At 35.1% G+C, this 26,869-nt stretch overlaps 2 protein-coding genes across 2 annotated transcripts in view; both read left to right on the plus strand.

Moving 5' to 3' along the window:
• The window catches only part of NMU (neuromedin U), a 29,429-nt gene extending 26,192 nt beyond the window's left edge, over nt 1–3,237 (plus strand). Inside the window, exon 10 of the mRNA XM_045525011.2 lies at nt 2,917–3,237. The gene's annotated coding sequence lies outside the window, so the exon portion shown is untranslated. The remainder of the gene's footprint in view (nt 1–2,916) is intronic.
• Nucleotides 3,238–5,174: 1,937 nt separating this feature from the next.
• PDCL2 (phosducin like 2) overlaps nt 5,175–26,869 on the plus strand; it is a 34,018-nt gene continuing 12,323 nt past the window's right edge. Inside the window, exons 1-3 of the mRNA XM_010966189.3 lie at nt 5,175–6,073; nt 16,901–17,021; nt 17,589–17,679. Coding sequence (XP_010964491.3) covers nt 6,068–6,073; nt 16,901–17,021; nt 17,589–17,679 — 218 coding nt within the window. The 5' untranslated portion in view covers nt 5,175–6,067. The remainder of the gene's footprint in view (nt 6,074–16,900; nt 17,022–17,588; nt 17,680–26,869) is intronic.

Genomic DNA, 26,869 nt, shown 5'->3' on the forward strand with positions numbered 1-26,869 from the left:
AAAGGAAAATTTCTTGAAAGAAATTAAAAGTGCTACTCCAGCGAACACATGAATGATAAGAAAGCAAATTAGCCTTATTGCTCATATGAAGAAAGTTTCGCGGTCGGGACGGAAGATCAAACCAGCTACACCATTCCCTTGAACCAGACCCTAATCCAGAGCAAGGTCATAACCCTTTTCAGTTCTCTGAAGGCTGAGAGGTGAGGAAGCTGCAGAAGAAAAGTCTGAAGCTAGCAGAGGTTGGTTCATGAGGTTTAAGGAAAGCAGCTTCTCTTCAAGTTGAAGCAGCAAGTGCTGATGGAGAAACTGCAGCAAGTTATCCAGGAGATCTAGCTCAGATCGTTCATGAAGGTGGCTACACTAAACAACAGATTTTTGATGCGGACAAAACAACTTTCTACTGGAAGAAGATGCCATCTAGGACTTTCAAAGCTAGAGAGAAGCTTCATAGCTTCAAAGAACAAGCTGACTCTCTTTTTAGGAGCTAGTGTGGCTGGTGACTGTAAGAGGAAGGCAGTGCTTATTTACCATCTTGAAGATCCTAAGGCCCTTAAGATTATGTTGAATCTATTCTGCCTGTTCTCTGTAAATGAAGCAACAGAGTCTGGATGGCAGCACATCTTATGAAACATGGTTTACTGACTATTTTAAGCCCAGTGTTGAGACTTTCTGCTCAGAAAAAAAGATTCCTTTCAAAATATTACTGCTAATTGACAGTGTACCTGGTCACCTAAGGGATCTGATGGAGATGTTAATGCAGCGCCCCATGGATCAAGGAATACTTTGGACTTTCAAGTTTTTATTAATTAAGAAATACATTTTGTAAGGTGATAGCTGCCATAAACAGTGATTCCTCTGGGGAATCTGGACAAAGTAAATTGAAAATCTGCTGGAAAGGATTCATCTTTCTAGACACCATAAAGAACATTTATGATTCATGGGGAAAAGTCAAACTATTAATGGGAATTTGGAAGAAGCTGATTCCAACCCTCATGGTTGACTGAGGGATTCAAGGCTTCAGTGGAGGAAGTAACTGCAGATGTGGTGGAAATAGCAAGAGAATTAGAATTAGAAGTGGAGCCTGAAGATGTGACTGAACTGCTGCAATCTTATGCTAAATCTTTAACGGATGAGGAGTTGCTTCTTAAGGCTGAGTGGAGAAAGTGGTTTCTTGAGATGGAATCTACTCCCGGTGAAGATGCTGTGAAGATTATTGAAATGACAATTTTAATGACAAGGATTTAGAATATTACAAAACTTAGTTGATAAAGCAGTGACAGAGTTTGAGAGGACTGACTCTAATTTTGAAAGAAGTTCCACTGTGAGTAAAATACCATTAAACAGCATTGCATGCTACAGAGAAATTGTTCCTGAAAGGAAGAGTCAAATGATGCAGCAAAATTCATTGTTATCTCATTTTAAGAAATTGCCACAGCCACCCCAGCCTTCAGCAACTAACACCCTGATCCCTCAAGCATTCATCAACATTGAGGCAAGACCCTCACCAGCAAACAGCTTATGACTCAGCAAGGGTTCAGATGTTGGTCAGCAATTTTTAGTAAGACAGTGTTTTTTAATTAAGGTATGTACATTAGTTTTTTTTAGACAAAATGCTATTACACACTTAATAAACTATTGTATAGTATATACGTAACTTTTATATGCACCAGGAGACCAAAAAGTTTGTGTGACTTGCTTTATTGCAAAATTTTCTGGGACTGAAGCTGCAATATCTGAGGAATGCCTGTAGAAGCTTTTGGTAAAGTTCCACATAAATTTCTGATATTTTCAAAGAAGATCCTATAGAAAGAGATGAATCTTTAATAATAGTATTTCTTTAATGGTCTCAAACAAAGTCAGTAGAAGGCTTGATAGTAAAACATTTTGGAGCATTTCTATTAACATTAGAAACAAAACAAGGATGCTCTGTCCCCTTTTATTTCATGTAGTTCTAATGCATTAACCAATTCAGTTAGATGAGAAAGAAATAAAAGTTATTAATATTGGAAAACTGAAGAACAAATTTAATGTGCTCATAGGGCATAATTAGGAACTTGAATTTTCAAATTATATTTAGTATTAACTAACGTTTTGACAAAGGCATATTATGTTCACATTAAGAACATGAGCAAACATATTCCTAATTTGTTCTTTTTTCAAGGAACTAAGAATAAAAGTTGATGGAAAAGAAACTATCTTTTATAATATTACAAATGTAGAGGCATTTACAAAATGTGAACAAAAACAATTTAATACTAAATGGTAAAAATGTCATGATTATAATACCAAATTAAGTGTTAGAGTGGTCATAAATGTGAAGTGGAAAATAATCCACGATTTGATCAAGTTAGTAAAAAAAACTCTGAAATTGTGAAAAAGAGCTTTATTTGGGTTGTTTCCAACATTAGGGCCCACATGTGCTAATTCACTGAAGATTTCAATTTTATTTTGTCAATAGAGAAATAGTTCAATAATCATTTTTCTTTGTTTTGCTCACCTGATTATCTGAGGTCTTACTCTGTCCTTATAACTTACATTTAGAATGTGTTTGGATGTAGAATAGGATGATTTAATTGCAGATACCCAAAGAATAACTGCAACATTTTATTCATAAATCTTATTGGTATCAATGAGCTTTAGGAAACCTCTTTTATGTAGTTAAATAAAATAAAACTTTGGAAAATATAGGCATACAGAAAAAGTGCTTCATCAGGGAGAGATTAAATGACAGTTAAAAATATGCAGATTGAAGAATAGCTGAGAAATACCTCAGATGTCAATTTTATCATACGTGACAAAGTATTTATAGAAATGTCTATCTACAAGGAATTATATATAGATTATATTTATACTTGTTACATAGATACATTCACATACCATTTATATTTGAATCTAAATTGTTTTTTTTTTTAACAGGATGACAACTATTTTCTGCAGAAGCAATGCCATGGAATACAAAATGTACTGACATTTTTTTCTTCTCAAAAACTATCCTTGCTAAGTTTACAGATTTGAGAATCCCTGTGTTGTAAACATTCTCCGTAAACGCTGAGATTGTAAATGTTTAATTTGTTGAAAATTTAAAAAAGCATCTTAAAATATTTTTTCTTAGTGCTGTAATGATAAATAGTGTGTAATAAATCTGTAAATAATAATGTTCCTTAGATCCCTGAAGCTTCTGATGGAACTCATATACAATGCTCTTTTGTTATTTTTATTAAAGGCGCTTAGTAGAGAGTTGAGTTTTAATGAGATATTTTAGTTTATCTTATTTAGATTTCATCAGTGACAAAATCACCAGCTCTTATAAAATACCAGAATGCCCAATAGCTGTAATCTTAGAATGTGAATACTAACTAAAACTATACTAGTTGGAGGATTTGGCCATGATTCATCCAAAAGTCCAATAAGCAAGTTCTGATTTACATACTGTAAAATAGATGTCTGACTGCTACAAACAAATCATGAGACCAGCTTTTTCTACCAAGTAGTAGTATTCAGTTTATCTTAAAATAAGTTGTTTCATCCTGCAGCATCTGAAAGGCAACCAGCCTTGTCCATTACCAGAAAGAAAACCTTACTCGTAGGGGATCATGAACACAGTGGGTGAACTTTTTACATCAAACTATGTTTAATGGACACAGTGAACCTCAGATAGATGTTGAAATTATCTCCCTTCAGGTTCCCCTGAGTTTTCCCTTGCAACCCTATCTCTTGGATAACCACCTTCTCTACCAAGCAGGTTGCTGGCTGATTAAAGAAGGGCGGCTCTCCGTGTGGGTAGCATTAGGTTTATATTCTTCAGAGTAGAGTATCTAATAAGCCTTTGTCTTACTAACATTGACCACTAACTATAGCTTAAATTATGCCTTTTACTAACAAAATCCCTGAATTTCAATTCTTGTCAACCCATGTGAAGAACATAAGAAGGAGCAGAAGAGAACAAAAAGTACACCCTTTTTAAAAAAATGAATTAACTCAAAATGAAGCTCTTGCCATATGCATTGAATCCATAGCTCAGCCCCCAAAGCTTCCTCAAGTTTGGAAGTATAATTAATCAGATTGGCCTCTCCCCGGCTTTTCCAATGTAATGTTTTAATGCTCAGAAATTTCCAGCAAAGAAAATGGCCATGAATAAGGGAATGGTTATATAAAAGGATTTACATCTTTGCCACGGAATTATTATGTAGTCATTTGTTGATACAAATTAAGTTGGCAGAGCAGATTCCACCATCTTGGTATTGTACGTGGAAAAAAAAGTCATGTTCCAGAGAGAATGTGTGTCATATGAATGCATTTTTATAAAGCATGCAGTTACTAACAACCATACATGATTTCTGGGCCAGAGAGAAAAAGCATGAAGGATCCACAGCAGATCCTAATATTGGCTAATATTGGGTAGGGCGTGGGGATGGGCAGGGGGAGCACAAATGTATTTTTTTAAGATTCAGTACATATTGTATTTTTTCAAGATTCAGTACATATTTACATAATGCCTATCATGCACCAGTCATGATTTTAAGTGTTTTATAAATATTAATTCATCTAATCCCCTGACAACTACCTGATACATGTTCTTTTATTATCCCCACTCTATAGATGGGAAAACCGAGGAACAGAGAATTAAGTAATTATTCAGGCAAGCCCAGTAAGTGGTAAAGCTGAAATTCAACACCAGAGTTGGCTCACAGGCATGATGTCTGCTGTGTGTATAAAGGGGGATGATGGGACTCCAGGCAATTTTTACTTGCTTCATGGACTTTGGTATATTATTTAAATGTTTTATGATAAGTATGAACTATTTATTCAATTGGAAAGAAATAAAATATTATTTGCCCCCCTTAAAAAATGAATATTACATTGATGAGATGGGGACTTGAGACAGAAAGGGCCTTCTGCTCTAAAGCCATAAGTGCATAATAGGGCAACGAAAACATTAGCTAGTGGTGTGTAATGGAACCGGCCTGGATTTTGGATTGTCAGAATAAGAAAGGGGCTTCACTGCTAATTTAAGCAGCAATTCCAAGGGCCTCTCAGAAATCTGGAGAGACTTAGGCCCCTTATATTTTGGGGGCTCCCATAATATTAAATGGAAGGAGGAGGAGGAGGGGAAGCGGAAGGGGGAGGAGGAAGAGAAGAAAATATACCAAAACAAGATTATAAAAATGGTGGGATGTTTTAAAATAGTTTATGTTTTAACACATTCATATCACACAAGTACAACAAAACATATAGGCTATTGGGAGTGTAGGATTTGTATTAACCGAGCACTACAGATGGAATGGTCCAATGCTGAGCCCAAGTTTAAAATTGGATCCCTAAAAACATGTTTTCCCCTTCTTTTCCAAATCCTATTATATCTCTATGACCACACATATAACTATTTGGCAATAACACTAGATGTTTTCCTCATGTTTCTGGCAGCTCCCAGTAAACATCCTTTCCTTACTGTAAACACCAAGGAACCTAACTGTCTAGGTTTTTTACGTAAAGATAGAGCTCCTGCCTCCTAAGGCAGAGGGTTTTTAAGATGGGGGTGGAGAGCCATTTGAGAATCTGGTCCTTAAACACACACACACAGACCCACACACAGACACACACAGACACACACACCTGACCCAAAACTCACGCAGACTGCAACACCAAATGTGCTTAACAACAGAGGCTATACCCCCTATGCCGCCCGCCGCCCTCGGCCCCTGGGAGAGCAGGGGCCTAGTAGAAATCTTCCAGGTTGGAGTCTGGCTCTGAGCCTTGCTGGTTCTGAACGTGACCAGCACCAGTATCAACACCCCGAACAGGAGAGGCACCGCTTGGGGTAAATGCCCAAGACCAAGTGCGTCAGTACCCACAGCCACCTCCTGGGCCACGCCCCCGCGTTGCCTGGCAACAGAGCGGCGCCAAGCGCACCGCGTGAGAGGCTCTTGTTCTCCCCTGCCCCTCTCGATGGGCGGCGGGAACCGCTAGGAGCGCGGCGGGCTCCCTTGCCGCCTTGAGGGGCATCCGAGTCAGGAGTCCCCGCCAGGGCTAGGACGACGCCTGTGCGTGAGAAGCGAGGCGGAACACCATGCAGGTGGGAGTCGCGGCTGCCTTGGGGCATCTCAGCGGGGCCCCGGCTGGGCATGAAGCTGAGCACTGTCGGGAGGGAGGACTACGGGGGCTAGGTTCTAACGTTTGTTTTTTGTGAGAGCTAAACTTTTCGTGCGTCTCTGTCACGATTTGCTAGAAATTCAAATTAACCCTAGGAGAACGCCATTTTTCCAAATGAGTGTTTTGATTAAGACTTGGGTTTGTCGCTGGAGGAAGCTTTCCAATTGCATCTCACACCTGAATCCTGGAAATCTTAACTGCAGCACTATTTCTGACTTAAGAAATAGACCAGTAACTTTAGCCCAAGTGTAATTCAATTTAAGTATCCTGCCCCACCACATGAAACAAAAGATCAGATTTGCCTCATATTTGCCTCTGTCTTGATAAAGACCAGCAGTCCCTGGGGTTTCTCCGATGTGATCACAAAACTCAGACTTCCAGTAATTCCTAAGAAGGCTGTTCCTCTGTCTAAAGCTGCCTTACTAACTAGAAGCCTGTGCTTTCATTTTTTATCGGAGTATAATTATCTACTTCTGACTTCAGACACAGCTTCCCACCTGCTCCCCCAAATTAAAACCTTTATTTTTCTTGTTTTACATATTTAGTTTTGGTAATTGTGTATGCTGTATAACTTATTAACATGTTTTCAACATAAATTACGTATAATTTTTATGCATATTCCTTTTGTGTTAATAATAGGTTCCTAGCAAGTACGTTTTATTCACTATGTAAAAACATTGCAGATTTGTCCTGATCTCGCATCTGCTCTTCAAGAAATAGCCTGAAGTGTAATTGAGAGTGAAGGCAACAGCATGTTAATCTTTGTTCATTGATTGATTGATTCAACAGCCAGTTATTTGGTGCTTATGTGTAGTTATGGACTTGTTCTAAAAGAGCTTACTATGGGGGAGTAAGAGGGGGTCAGATTTAACTATTTATGTTATGATAAATGCCATAATACTTTTATCAAATAGATTATGGTGCCTATTTCTGTTTTTACAATTTCATAGATGATTTCTAAAAGCAAAGGGAAAAACAGAATATAGAGCATTTACTATTAAATCCTATTGCAACTAACTCCTAGATCAGTTAAGGAATAGCAGCTAGAGAGGTATGAATAAAACCATAAGTATTGTGATGTCATGAATATCAAGAAAGTGTTTCAACAAGAAAAGAATGACAAATTCTCCCCAGTTCTGCTTAAGGGATCAAATACAATGACTATCCACTGAAAATAACAACATGGAGCTCTTAGGTGACTTTAGAACAATTTCAAAAGGAATGCTAGAGATAGAAGTCAACTTTTTGAGCAGTTTGAAGAATGAACGAGGTAGAAGTGATTACAGCATATACAGACAATTACTTTAAGAAATTTGAGTAGGAAGGAGAAAAGAGAGGATGGTAAGGGATGTGAAGTTCAGGGATGATTTTTTTTTTAAGGCAATTGCTGGATATTTTGATGATCGTGGGCTAGATTATTTGGACCAACTCTTCTACTGAGTAGAAGTAAAAATTTTGGCTAGAATGTAAAACATACCTCTTTAAGCACATCCAAGGTAACATAATAGTAAACTACGAGACCAAAATCAAAGGGAAAGTAGACAGTTAGGTGAATGGATTTCCAGAGCTTTAACTCCACTTTTACCCCAAGGGTATCATAGCAATTTGCATTTTGGTCCTGGGTATAATCACAGGGTGAGGAGGAACCAAAAGGTGTGATTCATCAAAGTATGGGAGACTAATAAGAGTATGAGCCAGAGATAAAAACTCATGTCTAAGGAAATTCAGGGAAAGTTGTCTTGACGCTTAGCAGGGGAGGAAAAAAAAAGAAAGAAATAAAACCTATCCCAAAGAAGTTATGGATCAGACAATGTTCACATAGATTGAACCTAAGGCATGTTGTCTGAGTGGTTCAACAAACTTCAAACTGCAAATTTGTTACAAGTTAGTTATATATTGTAGTGCTCATAAGTGCTTGGAAGAAATAATGAATCTTCTGTGGAGGAATACGTCTTTATTTTAGTTCTCAAAGAATTCTTGCAGATACATTCTCAAGGACATTAAGCAGAAGTCAGTCAAAAGGAATCAAGCACACAAGGAAATAGGGCACTATAAGCATCAACCAACAAAAACAGACTTGCAGAGACTTCAATTATCTGAATGACTAGAAACAGGTTATAAAACCTCTATGCTTACTATGTTTAAAAAACAAAAAACCAAATTGGAATTATCTTCAAGGAGTAGGAAATTATAAAAAGTGACCTTAAAAATTTGATGAAGACATTTGTATACACTGCAATGAATAATCAAGAAAATTAAGAAAAATAATTCCGTGTATAATTGCATCAAAAAGAATAAAATATTTAGGAATAAGTGTAACCAAGGAGACAAAAGACTTGTACACCAAAAACTACAAAACATTGATGAAAGAAATTTAGGCATAAATAAGTAGAAAAGCAGCCCATGCCCATGGATTGGAAGACTTAATATTGTTAAGATGTCAACACTTCCTAAAGCAATCTATAGATTCAGTGTAATCCCTATCAAAATCCCAATGACTTTTTTTTTTGTAAAAATAGAAAAACCCATCCTAAAATTCATATGAAATCTTAAGAGACCCCAAATAGTCAAAACAGTGTTGAAAAAGATGAACAAAGTGGAGGACCCACATGTTCTAATTTCAAAATACACTACAAAGCTGCAGTAGTCAAAACAGTCTGGTAGTGGCAGATTAAACAAACATACAAGTCAATGGGATAGAACAGAGAGCCCAGAAGGTAGCCCTCACATATACAGTTAAGTGATTTTCAACAAGAGTGCCAAGACCATTCAAGTGAAAGAATAGTCTTGACAAAATGTGTTGGGAAAGCTGGATATCCATATGCAAAAGAATGAAGTTGGACTCCTAACTTACATTACAAGCAAAAATTAACTGAAAAGCCACCCAAGGCCTAGATTTAAGAACTAAAACTATAAAACACTTAAAAGAAAACATAGGGAGAAATTGCTGTGACATTGAATTGACATTTATTTCTTGGATATGACACCAAAAACAAAGGTAATTTAAAAAATAGATAAATTGGACTTCATCAAAATTTAAAATATTTATGCATCAAAGGCCACTATCAAAAGAGTGAAAAGACAACCCACAGAACAGGAAAAAATATTTGCAAATCATATAATTATAAAGGATTAATATTTATAATATATAAACAACTCCTAAAATTCAACATCAAAAGACAAACCAACTAATTAAAAGTAAGCATATGAAAAGATACTTCAGATATGTCATTTGGAAAATGCAAATTAAAACAAGAAATCACTACAAACCTATTAGAATGGCCAAAATCTGGAACATTGATAACACCAAATGCTGGAGTGGACTGGAGAAATAGGAACTCTCATTCATTGCTAGTGAGAATACAAAATGGTACAGCCACTTTGAAAGACAGTTTGGCAGGGTTTTTTTGTTTTGTTTTGTTTTGTTTTTTGCAAAATAAACATACTCTTACCATATGATCCAGCTATCAAGCTCCTTGGTATTTATCCAAAGGAGTTGAAAACTTACGTTCACCCAAAAACAGATGTTTACAGCAGCTTTATTCAGAATTGCCAAACTTGGAAGCAACCAAGGTGTCCTTCACTAGGTGAGTGGATAAATAAACTGTGGTACATCCAGATAATGGAATAGTATTCAGTGCTAAAAAGAAATGAACTATCAAGCCATGGAAAGACATAGAGAAACATTAAATGCATATTGCTAAGTGAAATAAGCCAATCTGAGAAGGCTACATACTATGTGACCCCCAACTATATGACAATCTGGAAAAGGCAAAACTGGCGATAGTAGAAAGATCAGGGGTTACCACAGGTTGGTAGGGGAGAGAAATGAATATGCAGACCACAGAGGAATTTTAGAGCAGTGAAAATACTCTATATGATATCATAATGGTGAATATATGTCATTATACATTTGTCTAAACCCACAGAATATACAGCAAAAGTGAACCATAATGTACACTCTAGATTTTCAGTGATTATGATGTGTCAACAGAGGTTCATCAATTGTAACAAATATTCTGGTGGGGGATGTTGATAATGGGGGAGGCAGTGCATGTGTCGGGGCAGGAGGTGTATTGGAAATCTCCTTGCTGTTAACTCAAATTGTGAACCTAAAACTGCTTAAAAAAATAAAGTCTTAAAATTAAAAAAAATTTTGTTGCTGTTTTGTTTTGGCTTTAAATGAGGAATTTTGCTTTAAACAAAAATATCACTTTGGTGAGAAGTGTTGATAATGGAGGAGGTTAGCATGTGTGGAGACAAAGGGCATATGGGAGATCTTTGTTATCACACCCCTCAATTTTGTTGTGAACTTAAAATGACTCTAAAAAATTGATATAATGAAAAATATTTTTTAATAAAAAAATTTAATGGGCAAAGAACTTGAATAGACATCTCTTCAGAGAAGATATACAGATGGCCATTAAACACATAAAAATGTGCTCAGTATCATTAATCATTATATAAATGAGAAATGTAAATCAAAACTGCAATGGAATAGTAAGCCCATTAGGATAACTATTATCAAAAACAGAAAATGACAAATGTTGGTGAGGTTGTGGAGAAATTGGAACCTTTGTACATTGCTGATGTGAATGTTAAATGGTGCAAATTGCTGTGGAAAATATTAGGGCAATTCCTCAAAAAATTATACATGGAATTATCATATGTCCAGCAATTTCACTTCTAGGTATATACTCAAAAGAACTGAAAGCAGATTGCTTCTCGGCCTTTTGGCTAAGATCAGGAGTAGAACTGAAAGCAGAAACTCAAACGGGTATTTGTGTAGCTATGTTCATAGCAGCATTATTCACATTAGACAGAAAGTGGAAACAACTCATACGTCCATCAGTGGATGAATGGGTAAACTAATTGTAGTATATACTTAGAGTGAAATATTAGTCAGGCTTAAAATAGAAGGAAATTCTGAAACATGTTTCAACATGGATGATCTTTGAAAACATTTATGCCAAGTGAAATAAGTTAGTCACAAATGGACAAATATTGTATGATTCCATTCATATGAGGTAGCTAGAACAATCCAATTCATAGAGACAAAGTAAAATAATGGTTACCAAGGCTAGGGGACAGCTCAAGATGGGAAGCTGCTGTTTAATAGGTACAGAATTCCAGTTTGAGATGAAAAGTTCTGGTCATGGTTGCACAGTGTGAATGTACTTAATGCCCCTAAATTGTACACTAAAAAATGGTTCAAGTGGTAAATTTTATATTATTTATATTTTACCACAATATAAAATGTTGATAAAGAGCTAAATAAAAATTCTTAAAATGAAAAGCTAAAATAAAAGAAATAAAAATATCAGCAGGTAAGTTTATCAAATAGGTTGGACTATAAATATGGAAAATATGAAAAAATAACAAATGAGATATATAGCATTTTAAGTTGTCATCTCAGATGTATAATTGAGAGAGAAAGGGGTAAAGGATTATTTGAAAAGAGAGTTGCTGTGAATTTTCCAGAACTATTAAAAGATACTATTCTATAGTTTCTAAAAGCCCAGGGAATTCACACAGGACAAATAAAAAGAAATACACAACTAAACACATTATAACCAAACTGCAGAAAACTACAAGGAAAATCTCAAATGCAGGCAAAGGAAAGACAGATTATCTTCAAAAGTCTGAGGTTGACAACTGAGTTCTCAACAGCAACAATGTATCCAAAGGTAATGAAACAATATAATCAATGTGTTAAAAGAAAAAAAAAAAAACTATACTCAGAAAACTTATTTTTACAAAAAGAGCAAAATAAAAACATGCTTAATGTAATTGAGAGAATAATGCCCTAGCAGGCTAGGGGGAATTCTCAAGGTTGTACTTCAGGCTGAAAGAATTTTCCAGCTGGAAGTTCTGAGATTCAATTGAAAAAAAAGAAAGTGGTAAATAACAATGGAATACTACTCAGCCATAAAAAAGAATAAAATAATGATATTTGCTTCAGCATGGATGGACCTGGAAATCATCATTCTAAGTGAAGCAGGACAGAAAGAGAAAGAAAAGTACCATATGATATCACTTATATGTGGAATCTAAAAAAAAAGACACAGATGAACTTATTTACAAAACAGAAACAGATTCACAGACATAGAAAACAAACTTATGGTCACCGGGGGGAATGGAGGTGGGAAAAGATAACTTGAGAGTTTGAGATTTGCAGATACTGACTACCACGTTGATAAACAACAAGTTTATACTGTACAGCACAGGGAACCATATTCAATATCTTGTAGTAACCTATAATGAAAAAGAATATGAAAATGAATATATTATGTATATGTATGACTGAAACATTATGCTATACACCAGAAATTGACACAACATTGTAATCTGACTATACTTCAATTAAAAAAAAGAAAACAATATTAGTTATTATTATAGATAAAAAGATTTCTAGAAGAAAAAAGAGGAAGGAAAAAGAAAGAGAAAAGAAGAAAGAACAAATAACAACAAAAACCCCAGAAAATCTGAATGGACAGGTACTATATCTAATATCCTGAAATTTAGCAGCTTAATACAACAAGTATTTATTATCTCATAGTTTCTGGGGAGTCAGGCATTTGTGAGAAGCTTAGCCAAGTGGTTCTGGCTCAGGGTCTCTAATGAGATTGCAATCAACATGTCAGCTGGGGCTGCAGGATCTACTTCCAGTTTGACTGACATGACTGTTGGCAGAAGGCTTCAGTTTCCCACCACTTGGACTTTCAATAGGGCTGTATTTTGGAGTGAACTGTGTCTCCCCCTAAATTTGTATGATGAGGCCATAACCCCACATATGACTGTATTTGGAGACAGGATGCTTAAGGAGGTAATTACAGTTAAATAAGGCAATGAGAGTGGGGTTCTGTTCTGATTGGACTGGTGTCCTAAAGAAGAAGAGACACTAGAGCATGTGCTCTCTCTGCACACACACAGAGGAAAGGCCGTGTGAGCACACAACAAGAAGATGGCCTCCTACAAGCCAGGAGAAGAACTCTTACCAGAACCAGCCTTGCTGGCCCCTTGATCTTAGACTTCCAGCCTCCAGGACTGTGAGAAAGTACATTTCTACTTAAGCCACCTGGTCTGTGATATTCTACTGCAGCATCCCAAGCAGATTAACATAGGCTGCTTGAGTGTCCTCAAAACAGGGCCACTGGTCCCCTCAGAGCAAGTGATGAGAGAGACTCGAGAGGAAAAAGCAGCAGCAGTGCCTTTTACGACTGAGTCTTGGAAATCACACAGTGTTTTCAGTTTATTAGAAATGAGACACTGGGTTCAGCCTATACTCAGTGGAAGGAAGATTAAGCTTCACCTCTCAAAAAGAGTATGAAAGAATTTGTGAAGATATTTTTAAACTACCACAATAGGTTAAAAAGATTAGATATAGTTGAGGGCATTTTACAACTATATGGCAGTGGGTGACAGCAAACCACCATCTTACCGGGGATGTTGGAGGGCAAAATTTGGGGCTGGTAGAGTGATAGAATTGTGAGGAAGTCTCAGAAAGGAAGGTAATCCAGAAGGGATGATCCTTAAATCCTATGTAAAAATCCACACAAATCCTTAATTGTCAGCTAAACTTCATATGTATGTGGGAGACCCCAGGAAGCCTGGCAAAAAGCAACCACTAGAAGGTGAAAGAACTGAACTGATCTGAAATTTCGGCTGCTGTCCATTTCAATTGTAATAGTTGGTGTTGAGTCTAGCCAAGTTTAACTGCCTGCAAGTATAAAAGTCAACACACTTCAGAGGAACATAAAAAGTCATGAATTTCTATGATGTGTCATCCTCAATGTCTAATATTCAATAAAATTTAGACAAGAAAAAAAAAAGCCATATTCAAAACATGACTCACACTCAAAAGGAAAGCAATCAATGGAAACAGATCCTGAGATTATTCTGATGTTGACATTAGCCAATAAGGAATTTAAAGCAGCTATTATAAATATATTCAAGGACTTAAAGGAAATGAATTCACAGATGGAGAATGTTAACAGAATTAGAAGCAGTCATTAAATAATCATATGGGAATTCTTGAACTGGAAATATCAACAACTGAAATTTAAAAATTCACTGAATGGGCTTAATAGCAGATTGGAGATGGCAGGAGAGTCAGGGAACTTGAAGATGCATCAATAGGAAGTATCCAATTTTAAGAACAGATAGAAAACTATTAAAAGTCAATAGAGATCCAGTGGACTGAGGGGACCTTATTAAATGGATTAACCATGTATTAAAGGAATACATGGTTAACATGTAACAAACTAGGAGGGGAAAGATAGAGGGCAGAAATAAAGTAAATGATGGGTAAAATTGCCCAGTTTGGATCATAAACAAGGCAATACATTTCAAAAAATGGAAACTTTAACAAAGTATGTTTTCTGGCCAAGCAGAATTAAGTTAGAAATTATTAATAAGATACCTAGAAAAGCCCCAAATATTTGAAAATTAAGCAACATTCTTCCAAATAAAAATATCAGCAAAAATCACAAGTAGGATTAGAAATGTTTTTAACTGAATAATAATAAAAATACAACATACCAAAATTTGTAGGATGTGGCTATAGGCTTTGTTAAAGGGAAATTTGTAGCTTTAAGTGGCTATATTAGAAAAGAAAAGTTTATAGTCAATGATCTAAGCTTCCACTTCGAAGTAGAAAAAAATATGAGCAAAACACAACAGGATTTTCTTTTTCTGTTAGGTGTTCCCCTTTTTGTTTCTAATATTGGTTATTTGTACCTTCTCAGTTTTCTGTATCAATCTTGGCAAGTGTTAATTAATTTATTTGTCTTCTCTAAAAATTATTTTTTGACCTTGTTAATCTACTCTGTTATATATATTAAATTTTTCTTTTATCAATTTCTATTTTATTATTTTCTTCCTTTTACCTTTGGTTTATTTTGGTTTTCTTTTACCAACTTTTTAGGTTGGATGCTTGTATTTTAATTTGTAAGCCTTTTTCATTTTCAAATATGTTAAATTAAGGGTAAAAAACTCCTTTTATGAACTGCGTTGGTTGCAGCCCACATATTTTTGGTATGTGGCTTTATTATTATCATTCAATTCCCAATGCTTTTAAATCCCTATTGTGATTTCTTCTTTGACATTAAGGTCATTTAGAATTTTTTAAATTAAATTCCAAATAAATGATAATCTCCTAGTTATCATTTTCTTTTGATTTTTGTCCTTGGTCACAGTACTCAAATCTGTGGACCTTTATTCAATTTCTCCACCTCCTGACCTCTTCCAGAATTGGCAGTTGACCCAAGGGCAATGGACCCAAACATAAAGCTGCTCTCTCTGGATCTCCTTTTCATCTGGGATGTTCTTGCCATAATTCTTTTCACTGCCTTATTGATTCTCCAGTGGCTTCAAACTGGTTTTCATCTATATTGTCCAGTTTTACTGGCTGTTCTCAGTAAAAGGCTTGATCCAAAATATCTAGTCTGACATTACCAAATGCGTAACTCCTGCTGGTGGTGATTTTTAATTGTTATGACATATAGAAAGAATGGGGATCAGAAGATCCTGTGGATGGAGAGACCAGTAAAAGACCCTGTATGAATAAAAATCCAAAACTTTGGCCAAAGAATAGAATGAAGAGGAGAAATAAGATGATACTTGTATTATTTATGCATTGTTGCATAACAAATTTCCACAAACTTGGTGAGTTAAAATAACACATTTATTATCTCAGTTTTTATGGGTCAGGGGTCCAAGCATTGCTTATCTGGGTCCTCTGCTTCAGAGTCTTCCACAAAGAGTCAGCTAGAGGTGGGGTGCATCTAAAGGTACAACAGAGGAAGGGTCCACTTCTAAGTTCACTTACATGGTAGTTGGCAGAATTCAGGATTTTTTTGGAGGTATTTGACTGAGAACCTCGGTTTCTAGCTGATTGTTGAGAACATTCTCCTTGTCACATAGTTGTCTCCATGGCAGCCTCACAATATTTCAGCTTACTTCATCAAAGCCAGCAAGTCAGAGAGAGTACTGGCAAGATGGGAATTAGTCTTATGGAATAAAATCACAGAAGTGATACTCCTTTACCTTTGCCTTATTCTATTGATTAGAAGCATGTCATGGTTCTCACCCATAATCAGAGAGAGGATTATGCAGGTTGTGAATACCCAAAGGTGGCAATCATTCAAGGCCATCCTATCCTTTGTTTGCCAAAGTATTCACTCAAAACAATAGTTAATATGTGACAAACAACTTCAGGAAGAGCAGCAAATAAAACATCAAAGCCTAAGTAACAAAGAAAACAAGGTTAAATTTCATAGAAGGAAATTATGGTTAGACAGAAATTGAACTATGAAAAGATTCCTAGCTTCTTCTAAGATTTAACTTGTGAGTAAGAGTCCCATGAAGTGATATAACTGAAAAGAAGCAAGTTCACCTGGAGTTCTTGAATGCCTATGTAGAAAAAGAAAACAGTATTTGCATGCTGTGGATTGGTTTTACCTACTACAGTCTTCAAATAATTTTCCATGACTTATACAAGTTTCTTCATTAACACTTGATATATACATAACTTTAAGAGTAGAGGATACATTCTGTTTATCAAAGTATATAGTCATATTAGTACTGGGAAATGGGGAAAAAGTAGGCCATTTTGTTCTATTCTTTGAAACTAATGATCTAGTGTATCTGTAGAGTTCATGAACAATTACATAGGAAATGCAATATATCAATTTTACACATATTAAAATGCACAATTATGCTAATAGATTTTCTATTTTTTTTAATATAGGATCCAAATGAAGATACAGAGTGGAATGAAATTTTAAGAGATTTTGGCATTCTTCCTCCAAAAGAAGAGCCAAAAGATGAAATTGAAGAAATGGTTTTACGTTTGCAGAAGGAAGCAATGGGTATAGTTGTGTATTTGGTGGGCTGGATGAAAGGAATAATACAGTTATAATAGTGATAGTGCATTTCATGAACTTAGAGAGAAGACATTAGAAATACTTTAATATAAATCCCACCCGTACTTTTGAAATTAGGATGCTGGCACCTAAAATTCCTAATTCATGTGTTGAAAATTACATGCTAGTTAATATCAGAGCCGACATGCCCTGGTATCTAACCTAGTGGGGTTTCTCTACCTTGTGATTACCTCTATTTTGATCATTCTATATAGGATGTATTACTTGTCAAGGTTTCCAGGTACTTGGGAAAATTAAATTTGTAAAGCCTAATTGATTTTTGCATCTATTTTAAATGTAGTCTGATAGTTCTGTGAACTCTGAGGGACTAAATAACACTTTAAACAACCTGAAGCAGTCAGCCACAATATAGCTTTGTTTGTTGGAGAAACTGCAAAATTAAAGATATTCTTGATCTCCATTTATGTAATATATTGTTTTTTCTAGACATGTGACTATAAAGTAAAATTAGTTTTTAAATAACTGAATTATCTACAATTTATTTTGTTTTAGTTAAACCATATGAAAAGATGACTCTTGCACAGTTGAAGGAAGCAGAAGATGAATTTGATGATGAAGATTTGAAAGCCATTGAAATATATAGGTACAGTGATTTATTTGGATAATTTATGAGTTTTTGAATGAAATATTGTAAGAATGAAATAAGAAAAAGCCCTATTTTGTCTATAGAATATATTTTAAAAAGAACAAAACTAATTTTTAAGTAATATTTTAAAACTAACTCACTTTATGTAAGATGGATTTTTTTCCTGATCTTTTTGCCTTGGCTTAAACAAAAAACTCTTCAATAATATATAGCAGAACTTTATCAAGTTATATATGCATAAAGTAGAAAATATCAATAGAAGGCCAGTAAAAAGAGGGCCATGATTTTCCTTTTAGCATGATGTATGTCAAGAGTTTCTGTCATTTAATGAATAATTAATTATCAATCATAAACAAATTCTTTCAGAAATTAGAACAAGTGCATAGATTTCCCAACTTATCCTGATACTAAAAACAGAATGCTACAGAAAAATATCTCTTATGAATGTAAGCATAAAAATTTTTAAACAAAATATTAGCAAATTAAGTCTAGCAATTAAAAAAAAAGAATAATACATCCAGATCAAGTGAGATTGGTCCCAGGAATCCAAGGTAGATTTAACGTGAAAAAAATCAGTTTATTGGGTTAGAAGCAGCTATCCTCTGGTAGCAAGGAGTACACCCAGCACTCAGTTATTGTTTCATATTACTGTTCTCCGACAAAAGGAGCCAGTGTTCCTTAGAGGACTGCTTTATTCCACAGTGAGAGTTGAAAAAGAAGAGTATGAGCCTGGGGCATTTTGTGGTATCTGAAAGTTAAGGAAGTGCTAAAAAAATTTTTTTAAGGCACAGGAGCCAAACAAAAAGATATTACAATGGCCAGAGTTAGAACAGTTTGAACAACAAAATAAATAATTGTAATATGGGATTATAAAAATAATAATTATCCTTGAGCCCAAAGTGATATAGATAAGTAAATGAATATATAAACAAATTCACTTCTTCTTCACTGAAGATTTCTGATTAATAAGTGTAGATGGAATGAGAAAAATAGAAAAATGACCATCAGAACACCACAGTAATAATACCTTATGGACAAGATCTGCTGATAGATGCTAAAATGAGTGGGTGAAAGTTTAAATAGAAACAGGATATTTGCATAATCTCAAAGTATCACTCCCAAATATTTAGTAATTATAAAGGAGGAAATAGTAAGTTTACAGTGTAGATTTTGGCAGACCCTGTCTTTAGGAAGTGACCAAGATTAATATCACCAATAAAACATGTTGACATCAAATGACTCCTAATATGATGTAATGAGGACACATCAGCTCTATGTTACCCTTGTCAAAAATGCATAGCCTCAATTTAATCATAAGATACATCAGAGAAACCCAAATTTGAGAGATTTTCTAACAAAAACTGGCCAGGTTGATACCAGGAGAAATGGCAGAGGTAGAAAGCTCCAGGAATCCATCTCTCCACGTAGGCAACACTGTACTTGCAGAAACTGTCTGAACTAATGGCTTTGAAACTCTGGAGTCTATTTGAATACTTGCAGGATGAAGCTTGGCTGATAAATTGCAGTTAGTATTGGTTGATTTCAATCCTTATTCCCCCATCCCCAAGGCAGGCAGCTGTTTCAACAGCAACCTGTGTTTCTGGCACAGCTTGCTGGAGCCAGGGTAGGCAATGAGAACTTTGTCCTCAACTATCAAGATTCTGTGTTCTGATTGCAGATTTTTGCTTCTGAATGCAGAGGTGCAGGCACAGAGAGCAGCAGCCATTGTGTCAACCCTCACTGGCTCAAGTGGCTTCCAAGGGACTTTAAGGAGCTTTATCTGTGTTTTGCTTCTGGTTGGTTTTTTTGTTTGTTTTTTTGTTTTTTGTTTTTTGTTTTTTGTTTTTTTTTTAGATTTTGGATATACATTTTGAACAACCATATATATGGGGGGAATTTAGAAAGCCTTGGGAAAGGTGGAGGCTCAGAAAAGACCTAAGAAGACCTTACGCTTTCATCTCAGGCTGATCCCTGATGCAGGCACACCCTATTAAAAAAAAAAAAATGGGGCAGGAGAAGAATCTGATTTCCAGAGTTATCAATTATAAGAATCAAATGTTTTTCATTGAAAAATCACAAGGCATAAAAAGAAACAGGGAAGTATGACCCTTTTAAAGGAACAAAATAAATCAACACAAAATATACTGGGAAAGCCAATATGTCAGACTTACCAGACAAAAACTTTAAGGCAACTTAGTTAAAAATGTACAAAGAGCTAAAGGAAGCCATGGACAAAGACAAGAAAACATCATATGAAGAAAATGAGAATAGCAATAAAGAGATAGAAATTATTAAAAGGAACCAAAAAGGCATTCTGAAACTAAAAAGTACAATAGTTGTCTTAAAATATACACTAAAGGGCTTCTAAAGCAGATTTGAACCAGCAGAAGAAAGAGATGATTTGAAGATAGGACAATTGAAAGTATTGAGTCTAAGAAACAGAAAGAAAAAATAATGAAGAACACTGAGCAAAGCCTAATTGGCCTTGTGGTACATTTTTGGTGAACTAGCTAGCATACGGGAGTCCCAGCAGAAAGAAAATGAGAGAGGCAGAAAGATTATTTGTGGAAACAGTGACTGAAAACTTCCCAAATTTAACAAAAGATAAATCTGCAAATCCAGGGTGCTCAATGGACTCCCAGCAGGATAAACTCAGAGACCCACACAAAGATGCATCCCTTAAAATAAGACTTTCAGCCAGTTTCTCATCAGAAATGTTGGAGGCTGCAAGAAAGAAAGAAAAAAAAAACTGTCAACCAAGAATTCCATATCTGAAAAAACTATGCTATAAGAATGAAGGAGAAATTAAGACATTCCTAGATAAAATCTAAGTGAACTTGTTACTACTAGACTTGTACTGAAAATTAGCTAAAGGAGTCCTTTAGGCTGTAATTACAAGATACTAGACAGTAACTCAAAATTATGTAAAGAATAAATAACATAGGTAAAGGTAACAATATAGGTAAATATAAAAGCCAATATTACTGTACTTTTGGTTTTTAACTTCCTTTTTTCATATGATTTAAAGGGCAAATTCATAAAACAGTAATTATAAATTGATGTTAGTAGACACACCATATATAACAATGTAGTCTGTAACAATAACAATATAAAGAGGGAAGGATGGAGATGTACAAGAGCAGTGTTTGTATGCTGTTTAAGCTAAGTTGGTATTATTCACAGTGGGTTATTGTAAGATACTAATTTTAATAAATCCTCACTAAGAAAAAACTAAAAGAATATAGAAAAGGAAAGCAAAATGGAGTATCACAAAAATCAACTAGAATATGGAAATACAAAAAGAAGCAATGATGAAATAATTGAGGAACAAAAAGCATATAAGGCATAGAAATACAGAAAATAACTAAATGGCAGAAATCAGTCCTTCTTTTTCAGTAATTACTTTGTTGTTTCAGTTCTAGCATGTTGATAGTGATGCTGTATGCTAGGAATGCCTGAGGTGCTCACTTGGGCCTATGTGACTCATAGCTGTGGCTGGACTGGTTATTGTGACTCTTACTATGATTTTAGGATGCACTTCAGCAAGAAACTGTCAGGGAAGTTTGAGGAACAAGATTTATTCGTCACAAGTCCTGAAGAATACACAATGTGCCTGAGAGCCACTCAGCCAGGTCTTAGAGAGGGGGAGGAGGGCTGTACCTTTATTAAGGTCCATTGATGGGATATCTAGGTTTCATGGGTTCACTCTTTCTTGGCTAGTTTAGAGCAGAAGAGCTGGAATTAGGGCACAGGAAGGGAGAAGAGGGGTCACTCAAGTGGTCATTTATCTAGGTTATGAAGGGCTCTCTGAAAGAAAGCGTTTTCACGGGTGGGGAAGCCTAATTCTTTATCTGGTTGTTTTGCTAGTAGCTGTGTCATACAGTTGGCAATATGGTTTCAAGGAGGATGGGTGTCTTTTGAAATGAATGCCTCAGTAATCAAAAGCTTAATGTCAGACACTTACATTACATACTTTAAATGTAAATGGATTTTAAATTACTCCAATTAATCTCCAATTAAAGGCAGAAATTGGCAGAATGAATAAAAAGAAACACATCCAGATCCTGGAAACCAAGTAATTTGAGAAAGATCAAAATTGGAGGACTAACACTTCCAGATTTCAAAACTTACTACAAAGCAGCAGTAATCAAAACAGTGTTATAGTGACATAAGGATAGATATACAGACTGAAGGAATAGAGTAGAGAGACCAGGAAGAAACCATCTCATATACAGTCAGATGATTTTCAGCAAGGGTGTCAAGACCATTCAGTGGGGAAAGAACAATCTTTTCAACCAATGGTCTAGGAAAACTGGATATCCACATGCAGAAGAATAAAGTTGGACTCCTACTTCACATTATGTACAAAGGTTAACTCAAAATAGATCAAAGACCCAAATGTAGGAACTAAGACTATAAAACTCTTCAAACAAAACACAGTGAGAAATATCCATGACCTTGGATGTGGAAATGATTTCTTGGATATGACACCAAAAACACAGGCAACAAAGGGAAAAAAATAGATAAATTGGACTTCATCAAAATTTAAAATATTTGTGCATCAAAGGACACTATCAAGAGAGTGAAAACACATCCTGCAGAATGGGAGAAATTATTTGCAAATTATATATATGATAAGGGATTACTAACCAGAATGTATAAAGAATGTATAAAATATGTATAAAGAACTTCTAAAATTCAACAACCAAAAAACTAAATAATCCAATTTAAAAACATTCAAAGGGCTTGACATTTTCCCAAAGAAGGTATACAAATAGAAAATAAGCACATGAAAAGATGCTTAATATCATTAGTCATTAGGGAAATGCAAATCAAAACCACAATGTGATTCCACTTCTCTCCCACTAGGGTGGTTATAGTAAAGGAAAATAACAAAAGTGTTGGTGAGCAGGTGGAGAATTTGGAACAGTCATACATTGCTGTTGGGAATGTAAAATGGTGCACTGCTTTGAACAGTCTAGAATTTCCTCCAATGTTAAACATAAAATTACCATGATCCAGCAATTCCACCCCTAGTTATATATACCCAAGAGAATTGAGAACACAAAATGTGTACGTGAATGTTCATACCAGCAGTACTCACAGTAGCCAGAAAGTACAAAGAAACTTACTGGCCATCACCTGGTGAGTGGATAAACAAAATGTGGTATATTCATACAATGGAATATTATTCAGCCATGTAAAGACATGATGAACTGACATATGCTACAACAGGACTGAACCCTGTAAATATTATGCTAAGTGGAAGAAGCCAGTGACAAAAGGTCACATCTTATATGATTCTATATATATGAAAAATCCAGAATAGGAAAATTTGTGAGACAGAAAGCAGATTATTAATTTCCAGGGCCTGAGAGGGAGGACGAGGGAGTAACTGTAAATGGATATAGGGTTTCTTTTGGGGCAATAAAAAAAATTCTGGAATTAGTGGTTATAGATACACAACTTCATGAATATTTTAAAAATCACTGAATAATATACTTTAAATAGTTTAATTTTATTGTATATGAATTATATTACAGCTTAAAACTAAAGATTGTGGAGAAATTGATATGATCACTTTGGAAAATAGTTTGGCAGTTTCTTCTAAAGTTACATATACATTTAACATATAACCCAGTTATATTCCTGAATATTTACTTGAGATAATTGAAAGTATAAATCAATACAAAGACTTGTACATGAATATTCAGAATAGCCAGAAACTGGAAACAACCCAAAAGTCCATCAATAAGATGACTAAAGTAAAGTAAATGAATAAACAAATTGTAATGTATTCATGAAATGGAATACTACTCTGTAAGAAAGTAATCAAACTACTGATACATACAATAACTTTGGTGAAATTAAAAAATGTTATACTGAATTAAAGAAGCCAGACACAGGAGAAAATTTAATATATTATCATATACATCATTTTTAAAATATGATTTTTAATGAAAAAATAATTTCTGAAATAGACTCAATAAGAGATAGAAAAATATAATTGAGAAGAGCACCTGTGTCTTAAAATTTGTTGTGTAGCTGATTTTTCTCTACTTTTCAAGGTATAGATATTTCTGTTTTTAGAGGGATGGCAAGCTTACTAATTTACTACATGTAACATTGTTGTATTATTGATAATATGATACTATTATCATAATCAGACAAGGCTAGTACTTAAGTTGGTTAGTCAAAGTAATCACCTAGCATCATTACGAAAAATTTAGATTTCTTGTGTGAATTGATTTCATGATAGTGAATTAAGCTAAATTCAGGCTGTGGGAAAGTTTGGACAAGCAATCTGGTTTCCTTCATCAAAGAAATTTCTAGGGGAAAAACAGATAGAAAAGAATCTGTGTATTAAATGAGATTTTAGAGATATAATAGCCACTCTATAAATCTAATTTAGATCTGCATTTGAATAAATAAACTTAAAAACTGGAGAACTTAACTCTTAAAAATGGTTAACATGGTAAATTTTATGTATATTTTACCACAATTAAGTAAAGTTATTAAATGGATAATAGGATTATTTGAACAATATCTGAATATATTAAGGAATTGCCATTGTTTTAGGTATGATTATGCTGTATGAATTAAATTTTTTAAAACATTCTCATCTTTTAGAGATGTATTATGAAATATTTACAGATGAAATGACATGATGTCCTATATTTGTTTCAGAAGGGCCCTTGAAAGGGGGAGCTAATGGGGTTAGCCATGAAAGAAGATTGACCATGAATAGAAATTATTGATGGAAGATGCATACATCTGGGATCTCTTAACTACTGTAAATGTTAATAAACGTCCATTATATAAAGTTAAAAATGCATATTCCTGAGACCAGCACTAAGAGTTAATATTACTGAACTTCAGGTTGAGTCTCAGGAATATGCACATCTGTGGAACCTGCCATTCTCAAGTGATTCTCATATAGGATGTCCGCATGCCTCAACTTGATAAATACTGCTTTAGATCAATATCACTCTTGAAACATAGATGCAAAAATCTTAAAAGAAATATTAACAAGTAAAGAGTATTTTAAAATAATCAGATACAGTGAATTATTAGGGTTTTTCAAAGTATGCAAGTGTTGTACAGTGATCACCAACCTACTGATGTAATCATTTATGTCAGCAGAATTTATTAAGATAATCAATGCTATCTGCTGGAACAAACAGCTAGAAGATCTGTGGTTTCACACAGGGAAGTTCCTCACTCACAGGGGATGTATGTCTTATAATTCTTCTGGGCAGCTCTCCTCCAGGTGATGACTAGGGATCTGGGCTCTTTTCATGTGGAGCTTCATCAGCTCAGAATCCTTTACGTCCAGGCTTGCAGACCAGGAAGACAATATGAAAGATGGGGTGGGACATTTCAGGGATAAGTCATAGAAATGCACATACCTTTTTCACTATGTTCCACTGGACGGAATCCAGTCTAATGGCCCTAATCTAACTGCAAGGGAAGCTGGCAAATGCAGTCTTCTTGTGAGTCCTGGAAGAAGCTGTGCTGATGACAACCCAAATGGTCTCTGCCACAGAGATTAAAGGGAGATATTATACACAGAAGTTCTTTTACTTGTATATTCCACATCAAAAGTACAACTCTAATTGCCATCAAATTCTGGCATTATTTCAATATCTGTTGTCACTTCGGATCTAAGGAAAAAGGGACCTGTAGCCTTTTAAAATTTTACTTGTCCTTAAGAGAAAATTCTGTAGTCATCTTGATATTGCTGATTTAAAGCAAATTCCCCATTTAAATCCAAAACAAAACAGCAACAACAACAAAAAGTTTTAAGACCCCCCCCCCCTTTTTAAAGCAGTTTTAAGTTCAAAGCAAAATTGACTGGAAGGTACAGATTTCTAATATACCTCTTGTGCCCACACATGCATAGTCTCCCCCATTACCAACATTCCCCACCAGAGTGATATATTTGTTATAATTATGAACCTGCATTGATACATCAGAATCACCCAAAGTCCATAATGTGCATTACAGTTCATTCTTGGGTTTGGACGTATATTCATTGTTATGGTACCATACAGAGTTTTTTCACTGCCCTAAAAATCCTCCGTGGGTTGCCTATTCATCCCTCTCCCCTGCCAATCCCTTATATATTTATTGCCTTTGTGGTTTTGCCTTTCCAGATTGTTATACAGTTGGGATCATATAGCCTTCTCAGATTGGCTTATTTCACTTAGTAATACGCTTTTAAGGTTTCTCCATGTCTTTCCATGGCTTGACTGCACTTTTTTTTTTAAGCACTGAATAATATTCCATTATCTGGATGTACCACTGTTTATTTATTCATTCACCTAGTGAAGGACACCTTGGTTGCTTCCAAGTTTTGGCAATTATGAATAAAACTGCTATAAACATCTGTGTGTAGATTTTTGGGTGAATGTAAGTTTTCAGCTCCTTTGAGTAGATACCAAGGAACTTGATTGCTGGATCATACAGTAAGAGTATATTTCATTTTGTAAAAAAAAAAAACACTGCCAAACTATCTCCCAAAGTGGCTGTAACCATTTTGCATTCCTACTAGCAATGAATGAGAGTTCCTGTTTCTTCAGTCCCCTCCAGCATTTGGTATTACCAGTGTTCCAGATTTTGGCCATTCTAATAGATGCGTAGTGGTCTCTATTTTAATTTGTGTTTTCCTGATGCCACAGATGTGGAACGTCCTTTTATATGCTCATTTGTCATCATCTATTTCGATGAAGTGTCTGTTAGGATCTTTAGCCCATTTTTAAAAATCAGATTGTTTTCGTATTGTTGACTTCTTACTTTTTAGAGTTTTTTGTATATTTCAGATAACAATTCTTTACTAGATATGTCTTTTGCAAATATTTTCTCCAGTCTTTGCTGAAGAGATAGGTTCTGTGAATAAAAAATACTGCAAACCATATCGGTAAATAAAGAATGCTGAAGTCAGCCACTGCAGCACACTCTCCCCCCCACCCCCCAGCCTCCGAAGACAAGCCTGCAGCCCAGCCTCTGCAGCCACTCACAATGGTGCACCCTGAGGGGACTCAGAATAATAAAGGACAAGATACTGGCCCTAGATAGCTAGATGCTTGTCAAAGGAATGAATTCAATGAGCCCAAATGTTTGTTACCTCCCATACATAGAAAAGCACTAAATTCTTTAACTTGAGATGCCTTTTTTTTCTTAAGAT

The sequence above is a fragment of the Camelus bactrianus genome, chromosome 2 (genome assembly GCF_048773025.1).
Source record: "Camelus bactrianus isolate YW-2024 breed Bactrian camel chromosome 2, ASM4877302v1, whole genome shotgun sequence".
NCBI classification, from domain to species: Eukaryota; Metazoa; Chordata; class Mammalia; order Artiodactyla; family Camelidae; genus Camelus; species Camelus bactrianus.